This window comes from Helianthus annuus, chromosome 1 (assembly GCF_002127325.2).
Source record: "Helianthus annuus cultivar XRQ/B chromosome 1, HanXRQr2.0-SUNRISE, whole genome shotgun sequence".
Taxonomy (NCBI): domain Eukaryota; kingdom Viridiplantae; phylum Streptophyta; class Magnoliopsida; order Asterales; family Asteraceae; genus Helianthus; species Helianthus annuus.
In genome coordinates, this window is record NC_035433.2 from 2,987,069 (window position 1) to 2,997,893 (window position 10,825).

Genomic DNA, 10,825 nt, shown 5'->3' on the forward strand with positions numbered 1-10,825 from the left:
AGTAGAGATATTGTTTGCCTGAGAAGTGTTCCTTAGTCTGCCTGAGAACGAATTTTGATCATTATCTCATCATTGCTCAATCATTATTAGTTATAATAATAATTAATCAATCATTATCTCATCATTGCTCAATCATTATTAGTTATAATAATAATAATAAGTTTTCTTTTACTTAAAAATAAAAATAAAAAAAATAAATAAATAAATAAAAATAAAAAAAATATAATAAAATAAATAAAATAAAAAGGGGGTTTGTTTGTTTGTGATAACGGTTTTGACCGGTTTTTGAGGTGTGATTTCGAAAGTGGGTTCGTTTCTTCGTGATCAACGGGTTTGAGATAGCGAGTACACGGGTTCTCGCTTTGAGCGTGTGTTGAGGAAATTGTTAAAAAGGATCACATTTTGGAGGATCAAATTTAAAAAAAAATGTCTTCGGAAAGAGAGATGCTTCAGCAGAAATTCGAAGGATTCAGTTACTCATACGGTGAATCTATAGATGCAGTGATTGGCCGGTTTGTTGAACTGCTTTCTGAAATGGAGAAGGCAGAAATGGTGGTGTCTCCTCGCATAATCAACAGAAAGCTTCTGGAGGCTATAAAAGGGATTCCAAATCAGGCAAACTGTAGTTGGTTTATGAATGTTAATCAGATAATAGTGACAACCAACGACAACTGTTACAAAATGAAGTCAGATGAGCTGATCTCTCTTATCAAATCCTATGGCAATGCTGACTCACCACAAAATTCAGCATCTATGTTTAACAAACCCATGGCTCAAGAAGTTACTCGTGATCGTGACGAGATACTTTCTGTATTTTGCACTCCTGAGTGTAGAAAAAGAAATGAGGCATATCGATTACACAACGCTGAGTTGGTTCAAGACTACAACGACATAAAAAATAAAAATTTTACTTTATCAAAGAATGAAAAGCTTTATAAAGATAAAATTGAAGCTCAGCGTAAGGACATCGTTCAACTCAAGGACGATGTCAGTGTAGCTACGGCCCAACTCATCATAGTCAAAGAAAAACTGTGTGAGGTGACTAAAGAACTGGAGAATGTTAGGGATAAATACCAAATAAATCAATTAAACATTAAGAAATTCGATTCCTCCAGTAAATTAGTCAAAAATCTGTGTGATCAACAATTAGCATATTCTAAAAAGAAAGGGTCAGGATTGGGTTATAATCAGACTCCTCCTCCGTACAATGATAATTACACTTATTTACCAATGACTGAGGAGGAGATACTGAAAGAAAGTAAAATGACTTATGGTTCACATAACAACAAATCGTCTGTTCATAACAGACATGTTGAGCCACAAAAGTCTTCACCATTGAATTTTGTTCCTAAAGGCACAATTGATCCTAACGTTTCATTGTCATGTGCAGATGATAGCTCTGAAGTAAAGTGTGGCGATGTTCATGGGAGTGAACCAGTCGTTATTTCAAATGTTTCTGAACCAGATGCAAATTCAGATTTTTCTAAAAACTCAATAAATGAAACAGCTTCTGAATCTGTTTTTGGACCAAAGTTTTTTACGTCGTTATTTGGTTCTTTTTCAGTTGATAATAATTGTGATGTTTCTTGTTCAACAGCAACTGAAGCTGAACAAACAAATGAAAGTGAGAGTGAAGATCAACAATGTTCTGATTATTCTTCTGAAACTGTTTCTGTAAATGTCCTTGATAATGTATCATGTGGGACCACTGAAACACACTCTCAAACGGATCAGGAGACTTCTTTCAAAAACAAAGCTGCCAGTGAACCATTCTCGAACACAAATGGTTCATGTACTGATAACTCGTCAAATGATTCTGCTAAAGTTTCTGGTATTTCTTCCGACAAACCAGAACTCTCCGATTCTGTCAAAGCTGATGACATGAAGGATGAAGAGAAGACAGACGTGAAAATGGCTCCAAATGCGCAAGCTGAACAATCTGAACCTTCTGTTAGTGGTGAAAAGGTTCAGATCAAGCAACAAGATCCGAAGCAAGCAAGTAAAGGACGCGGAAATAAGAAGCCTAAACATCAAAGACGATCAGGCTCTCCACAGTCCTCAACGGGCAGCAATAGTTCTCAAAAGGCCCGTGATGTGAAAAATTCCTTTGTTAAGCCAGTCAGTAATGGCAAATGTGATAAATATGCATTTGACTGTGCTAACAAAGCTTTCGGAAAGACTGGTGAGATTTCTGAACAAGACTTGCAGTTTAAGCAAAGCAAGAAGAATCAAAAGCAATCTCCACCACAGAAGGCCTCTGCAAACGACAAGTACAGACATCCAAATTCATCCTCGTTTGCAAGAAATGTGCAACAAAAACAAGCACAGAAAGGACCGGTTCATCCTTCAGGGTCTGCAAGAGCTACACAAGCTGATCAGAATGCCTTCAACGTGAAGAGACAAACATGCTTCAATTGCGGCATTGCTGGTCACATTGCAAGAAACTGCACAAATCGTCCCTACGTACCTTGTTATATGCAAAATCAGAGGGTTACACCGAAGGGTAACTACCATTCCAAGCCGATGAAGGTATCATCACCTAAGGCAATGAAGAATGTGATTCCCAAGGTTAAACCTTCTGATGGGGATTGGAACGCTGCTAAAAACAAACGCAAGGCTGTTCAAGAACAAAAATCTGTTTTCAAAACTAACAAGCCTGAATCAGCTAAAGTTGCTCAACCGAAGGCAACAAACACGTTTGTTAAACCGAAGCAGATTTGGAAACCCAAATCTAAAGCAGCAACGTCTCCAATCCTTGAGACAAAAGGGGACTTATGTTTAAAGGAAGTGTCTTATTTTGATGCTTCAGGTAAACCCAGGACCACGATGGCCTGGGTACCAATGTCTTACTAATCTCCTTACTTTTCAGGAACAACCAAGGAGGAGCTGTTGACAATCTCTGGAATGTTGATAGCGGTTGTTCCAGAGATAAAAACGGGTAACATTTCACTGTTGCAAAAAGTTCAAATTTTTTTACAGATGATATGTTTCCTTTGGAGGAGATAAGAGAAGTAAGAAATGATCAGCAAAAGGTACCGTTTAAATTCAGTACTTTGATTTGATTTTGATTAGTCTTCAATCTGATGACAGAATGGTTAAACAAAAATATTTTCTCTTTTTCTTAGTTTATAACTTTGTATATAAAGTGTCCTTTCTCTAGTAAATGGTAAATTTGCGCAAAAATCCAAGATTTATGCACAAATTTAGGGGGAGAGAGAGACATATATAGAGTTTAGGGGGAGAAAACTCAGAAAAGAAAAATACAAAAAGAGTTTGATGTATATATATAGTGTTTAGGGGGAGAAAATGAGAAAAATACAAAAACATTAGAAAAATGAAAAAGCCAAAAAGAAAAATTGCATGATATGGGAAGTGAAATAAATGTTCGTGTTAAAGGGTTTGACTAACACATGTAAGGTGCCATAGCTGAAATGACTAGGATCTACTGCGATATGTCGATAGGCTTGACGCTCAACATGATAAAAGATACTAAGTGATATAAACATAACGAACTATGTACCATGTGGGTAACATACCAACGACGTATGATTTTATGGTCTTAAATCTTGCGTTGATAGATAGCCAACATCTGAGGTTTCGGGTCTTTATATTGTTGAATCATCCGAGGATATTTTGGTTGTTCTTCTGCTTAGAACTAAAATTGTACATGACCCCAGGAAAGAAAGTCACTTGGAATTAGCTCATTTCTATTTGAATGTCTGTATGTTTTCCCGATACACACAATTTTGATCTGATTCTGAAATCTTTTCTGAAAAAGTCGTGTACCTCCTCTGCTGCATCCAGATACATGCTGACCTGGAGGTGCTAGGCAACGACAGCTTCTGCTGCATCCAGATACATGCTGACCTAGCTGTCTGTTGTCGCGCTGTAGATCTAAACACCCGAAAGAGGCCCTCTAGTGCCCAAAAGAAACCCAAATAAACCTATATCAAATTGAGAAAAACTCATTTGATCTGTATATTATATCACCTCTGCAAAAGATCTATTCTGTTCTCTTCTCAACCTACTCCCAGTTAAGATTTCAGAAATCTGGATTGGACTTGTGAAATATGTGGTAGGGAAGATACTTACATGATAGAGTGTGCTGTTTATATTTCCGGGATTTGATTAGTATTTATTTGGGTGTTCATTGTTAAGAAATCAAAACATGATAAAACAGATTATATGCAGACCTAGACACAGTCAGGATATTTTAAAGGATGACATCAGTATACTCACCTGCTACGATGAATCGTTGTGCTTACCTTGATCGCGGGGGTATGCCTTGGAATGGGACACACAGGTATAATAGTATAATATTACCTTAAGCATATCACGAAGTTGAAAAAATGAAAGTTGAGCGTTAAAGTTTAAGTGGACACACATATTGGCAATCGCATAGACCAGTTTGATTAGGCTCGTACTGAAAAGTGTTCCTTAGTCTGCCTGAGAACGAATTTTGATCCCATTTGCAATTGTAATTGTATATTATGGTAGTTGTTTATATTTTGAGTTTTTTATTTGTTTTAGTTTTTGAAAATTAAAAAAAAATAGAAAAATTCAAAAATCCAAAAATAGTGTGTTTATTTGTTTTTCTTAAAAATTAAAAAATGTAACCGTTCTTGAAGATTTGACTGATCATCAAAAGTTAAAAGAATTTAAATCGTGAAATTTAATGTACCTAGTGTTCATGTGGTACTCTCCCTGTTGCATAAGAAATGTTTGCTTATGAGTTTGTGAGCATGTGCAGAAATTGATTTCAATCAAGAACAGGGGTTGATGAAGACTGAGATGCTGTTAGTTGCTGAAGAAGCCCAAAGCATCACAACAACAAGATGTACCTGAGTCAGAAGAACCGGACACGAGACGCCGTCTGACAGTGAAAGTACATTCAAAGAAGTACCGTGAACCTGCTTGAAAGACAAAGACTGAAGAAGAAAAGAGCTGCTGAGAATCCTCCTCTCACATTCTTTTTGACAAAGATTTTCAAGCAAAGCTGATCGAGATCCTGATATGAAGCTAACCACAAGAGCTGAAGAAAGAGACCCAGTGCTGAGAGTTCAGAAGTCAAGAACTTCCACAACATCTGCAGCTTGGAGACAACCATAGATTTCGTTGAAGACGTTGCTGAATTCAAGTTATGAAGACAATTTGATGGCATCAGTCTAGGGGGAGATTGTTAGGCCCTAAAGTGTGAGACTGACGCATCAAATTAATCCAACGGGCTATGGTTACGAACTGGGCTTTACCGGGTTAGTTTATATTAGGTTTTGGACCTTTATAGGTCACTTGGGCCAAGCTTTAGGCCATGTGGGCCAAGCAGGCCCAAGGGGAGCCCATGTAGGGAAGTGGGCTTAAGTTAGTATATAAACAAGTTTCTAACTTGTTTTAGGGTTGGACATTCATAGTTACAATTTTCCTAGAGAGAGAGGCGATTTGGTGAAGAACACTTGTACTAGATGGTTTTGCTTTTCAAGTAATAGAATCGTGTGCAAGTGTTTAAAGGTGATTCGGTTTGTTCTTCGTTTCCGTATTGTGCTCTTTGATTTTCATATTTTTCGATTTATCTTGAATCATCTTGTGATTGGATTCCGCACTCTCACAAGATTGGTTGATATCATTGAAAGATCCGGTTATACGGGACTTACAAGTAGAGAGACATATATAGAGTTTAGGGGGAGAAAACTCAGAAAAGAAAAATACAAAAAGAGTTTGATGTATATATATAGTGTTTAGGGGGAGAAAATGAGAAAAATACAAAAACATTAGAAAAATGAAAAAGCCAAAAAGAAAAATTGCATGATATGGGAAGTGAAATAAATGTTGATGATGAAGGTGAACGGAGGTTGCGACTCATAACCAAAAACGTGATCAGTCGAGACCGTGTGAGGGTTGCGACTCGTAATCGAGGTTGCGACTCGGAGCCGGGATGATGATGGAGGTTGCGACTGGAGGTCTTGATGAACGGTGAGACGGTTGCGAGTCGGTGGATGCGGTTGATGCGGTTGCGAGTCTGAATGACTTTGGAAGAGACTCGAAACCAATTGAAGGTTGCGACTGGATTGGAATGTGATTGCGACTCGTGGTGGTGATATCTCTTGAAAAGTGGAGTCGAAACCGGCGATAAATGACTCGGAATCTCCAAATCAAAATCTTTTGTAACTGACTTTTCTCAAATTCTGGACAGCCGAATACGAAGATAAAAATATGGAAATTACAACTCCTTTCCGAAAACTTTGTGAATTTTTTAAAACAGAATATTTTTTTGAAAAATAAAAAGATTACGTATAATCTTTTAACAACTCTTTTTCAAAATCAAAACACCAAAATGTGGTTATTTTTGATAAAATATCGATGAACACTGCGAAGAACACGAAGAACGCGATGAACACCAAACCAAAAACAACGAATATCTTGAATATTTTGATATCAAACCGAGCCTAGAAATAGGTTCTAAAGGCTCTGATACCACTTGTAAGTCCCGTATAACCGGATCTTTCAATGATATCAACCAATCTTGTGAGAGTGCGGAATCCAATCACAAGATGATTCAAGATAAATCGAAAAATATGAAAATCAAAGAGCACAATACGGAAACGAAGAACAAACCGAATCACCTTTAAACACTTGCACACGATTCTATTACTTGAAAAGCAAAACCGTCTAGTACAAGTGTTCTTCACCAAATCGCCTCTCTCTCTAGGAAAATTGTAACTATGAATGTCCAACCCTAAAACAAGTTAGAAACTTGTTTATATACTAACTTAAGCCCACTTCCCTACATGGGCTCCCCTTGGGCCTGCTTGGCCCACATGGCCTAAAGCTTGGCCCAAGTGACCTATAAAGGTCCAAAACCTAATATAAACTAACCCGGTAAAGCCCAGTTCGTAACCATAGCCCGTTGGATTAATTTGATGCGTCAGTCTCACACTTTAGGGCCTAACACTTATAGTTGGAGATCTTGACAGCGCAATTGACAGTAGAGATATTGTTGTGGAAACCCAAACAGGTGATCTAAAACGAATAAGTGAATTGCATCCTTCTTATCTTGCTCTTCAATACCCGATTTTGTTCCCTTATGGGGATGATGGTTATAGAGTTGACATCCCTCATAGAGGTGTCGTAGATGTTACCAATAAGAAGCGGCCAAATTGTACTATGAGAGAATTCTTTGCGTATCGTGTTCAAGATAGGATTAATCAATTTTCATTGATTCTTAATTCAAGGAGACTATTTCAACAATTCTTGGTTGATGCATACACGATGATTGAAACTGAGAGACTCAACTATATACGTCATCAGCAAAAGAATCTTAGATCAGATACATATGATAGTCTTCAAAAGTTAAAAAACAACGGTCAACAAGATATATCTAAAGCTGGTAAAAGTGTGATGTTGCCGTCTTCATTTACCGGCGGTGCTAGATATATGATGCAAAACTATTTAGATGCAATGTCTCTATGCAAGTGTTTTGGTTATCCCGACTTTTTTATAACCATCACATGCAACCCAAAATGGCCGGAGGTAACAAGGTATCTTAGAGACACCACACTTAAACCGGAAGATAGACCAGATATTCTGACAAGATTATTTAAGTTGAAATTGGATGCTATTTGCAAAGACTTAAAGGAACGCGATCTATTGGGAAAAGCTGCCGCAGGTTATTTTATATATATATATATATATATATATATATATATATATATATATATATATATATATTTTAAATTAAACTATTGGTTATCATTTTTAAACTTATATTATTTTTTTTTCCTTTTTTTATGTAGTTGTTTACACCATCGAGTTTCAAAAACGTGGATTGCCTCATGCACACTTATGCTTATTCATGGAGGATGGATATAAACTTCCTACATTGGACCATGTTGATGCATTTATATGTGCTGAGATTCCAAACAGAAATGAGGACCCGGAGTTATACACACTTGTGAAAGACTATATGATTCATGGTCCATGTGGTCTTGCTAACCTAAGCTGTCCATGTATGGTTGATAGAAAATGTTCGAAAGGCTTTCCAAAAAAGTTTAATGATCATACGACATTAGATTCAAATGGATTCCCAGTGTACAGAAGAAGAAACGATGGTGCGACAGTTATGAAGAACCGCATTGAGCTAGACAATAGAAGTGTTGTACCATACAACAAAAAGCTGTTGAAAAGGTATCAGGCACACATAAATGTTGAGTGGTGCAATCAAGATGGGTCTATCAAATATTTGTTTAAATACATCAACAAAGGACCTGATAGAGCAACTGTTGTTGTTGTGCAAGGGGATACCCAAAACGAAGAACCATTAAAAGATGAGATAAAAGAGTATTATGATTGTAGGTACATCTCAGCATGTGAGGCATCTTGGAGGATATTCTCTAATGAAGTACACTATAGGTATCCTTCTGTTACAAGGTTACCTTTCCATCTTCCAGGACAACAAAATGTCGTTTTTGGTCCTGACGAAGATATAAATTCCGTCCTTAACAAACCATCTGTGAAAGCGTCAATGTTTTTGTCTTGGATGGAACGTAACAAAGACCCAAATGACACAGTGGCCCGTACCCTTAGTTATGTTTAGTTTCCAATTTTTTATGTATGGAAGATTGAAAATCGTTGCTGGGAACCTAGACAAAAGGGAAAAGCGATTGGCAGAGTTCACTCTGTACCCCCTTCTTTTGGTGAAGCATATTTTTTAAGGATTCTTCTTAACAAAGTCAAAGGGCCAAAATCGTTTGAGGAAATTAGAACCGTTAATGGTCATGTACACGATACCTTTAGAGATGCGTGTTACGCACTTGGTCTTTTGGACGATGACAACGAGTACATTGAAGCAATCAAGGAAGCAAATGAAACAACAACATGTTCATATATTCGTGTTTTGTTTGCAATGATGTTGTTATCAAATACTTTGTCTAGACCTGAGGTGGTATGGGAAAGCACGTGGAAATATATGACAGATGACTTTATGTACAGATTAAGAAAATTTCATCGACCAGAAGGTAACTTTTTTTTTTAATTATATTTTCTTACAAATTGGTTATGTTACTGTTACTATAAAGTCATTAGTTATGATACAATAGTTTTTTTTTTCTGTTTTTATTATTTAATTAATGTTTGTAATTAATTATATTAACTTGATTTCACATTTTTTACAGCTTTGTCAGTTCCTGAGGACCACCTTAAAAACTATGCTCTGGGCGAAATAGAAAAATTTTTACTTCGGAATAACTCATCTCTACGAAGGTTTTTAACAATGCCATATCCTCATGAAGCGTCTTTAGCTGATTCACAAAATCGCCTAATATATGAGGAGCGTTGTTACACCCAATTAGATCGTGGAAACGAGTACGAAAGGCAGATTAGTATGCTAAATGATGAACAACGGTCTGTTTTTGAAGAAATACTGAAAGCCGTTAAAGGTGACGCAGGTGGTGTATTCTTTGTCTATGGATATGGTGGAACCGGTAAAACATTCTTATGGAAGACATTGTCTGCGACAATTAGATCTAAGGGTCAAATTGTATTAAATGTCGCATCAAGTGGAATTGCATCGTTGCTACTGACTGGGGGCAGGACTGCACACTCCCGGTTTCATATTCCTTTAAATCTTACTGAGGATTCAGTTTGTCATATAAAACCAGACAGTGACACAGCTAGATTACTACGTGAAACCAAGTTAATTATATGGGATGAAGCCCCAATGGTTCATAAACACGCATTCGAAGCTTTGGATAGAACGATGAATGACATATTCAATATGGACACTTCCATAAGTTCTGAAATTTCATTTGGAGGTAAGGTTATTGTTTTTGGTGGTGATTTTCGACAAATTCTTCCTGTTGTCCCCAATGGTGGAAGACAAGAGATAGTGAATGCCTCGCTTTGTTCGTCATATTTATGGAGTAAATGCAAGTTGCTAAGGCTAACAAAAAACATGAGATTAACCATTGGACGCTCTACATCTGAGATTGAAGATATCAAAAATTTTGCCAAGTGGCTTTTGGATTTGGGTGAGGGAAATGTTGGTTGTCCTAATGACAGGGAAGCATCTATTGAAATACCACCGGATCTTCTAATTAACGACACCTCTGATCCGATTTCATCTTTAATTGATTTCGTTTACCCTTCAATTTTAGATAACTACAACAATCATAACTACTTTAGCGAGAGGGCTATACTTGCGCCTAAGAACGAGGTTGTGCATGAGATAAATGACAGGTTGTTAGCGTTATTCCCAGGCGAAGAAAGAGAGTATCTAAGCTCCGATAGTCTTTGTCAGACTGAGAATCCTAATTCAACACAACAGAAACTATACTCACCAGATGTGTTGAATGGTCTTAAAGTATCAGGTTTGCCTAATCACAGGTTAGTACTCAAAGTTGGTGTGCCAGTAATGCTATTACGTAACATTGATCAAAAAAATGGTTTATGCAACGGTACGAGGTTATAGATAAAAAGATTATACAACCGTGTCATAGAAGCCGAAATAATATCTGGAGGAAATATCGGCACTCGCACCTACATACCGAGACTTAATTTGATACCTTCAGACAAAAAGATTCCTTTTGCGTTTCAAAGGAGGCAATTTCCGATAGTTGTGTGTTTTGCGATGACTATCAACAAAAGTCAAGGTCAGTCGCTATCAAGGGTTGGTCTGTACTTGAGACAACCTGTTTTTACGCATGGTCAGTTGTATGTGGCTTTATCAAGGGTAAAATCCAGAGACGGAGTCAAATTGCTTATATTAGACAAGGACGGCAAACCTACCGATAAAACATCAAATGTTGTTTATAAGGAAGTGTTTAACAAATTGTGA

At 37.1% G+C, this 10,825-nt stretch overlaps 1 protein-coding gene across 1 annotated transcript; it reads left to right on the plus strand.

The window, feature by feature from the left end:
• The first annotated feature begins 426 nt into the window (after positions 1-426).
• LOC110872785 lies at positions 427-10,825 on the plus strand. The gene is made up of 7 exons (XM_035976572.1): positions 427-829; positions 1,598-2,529; positions 6,937-7,660; positions 7,788-8,560; positions 8,612-9,008; positions 9,165-10,399; positions 10,460-10,825. The coding sequence occupies exons 1-7, from the start codon at positions 427-429 to the stop codon at positions 10,823-10,825; spliced, it is 4,830 nt and encodes a 1,609-aa protein (XP_035832465.1).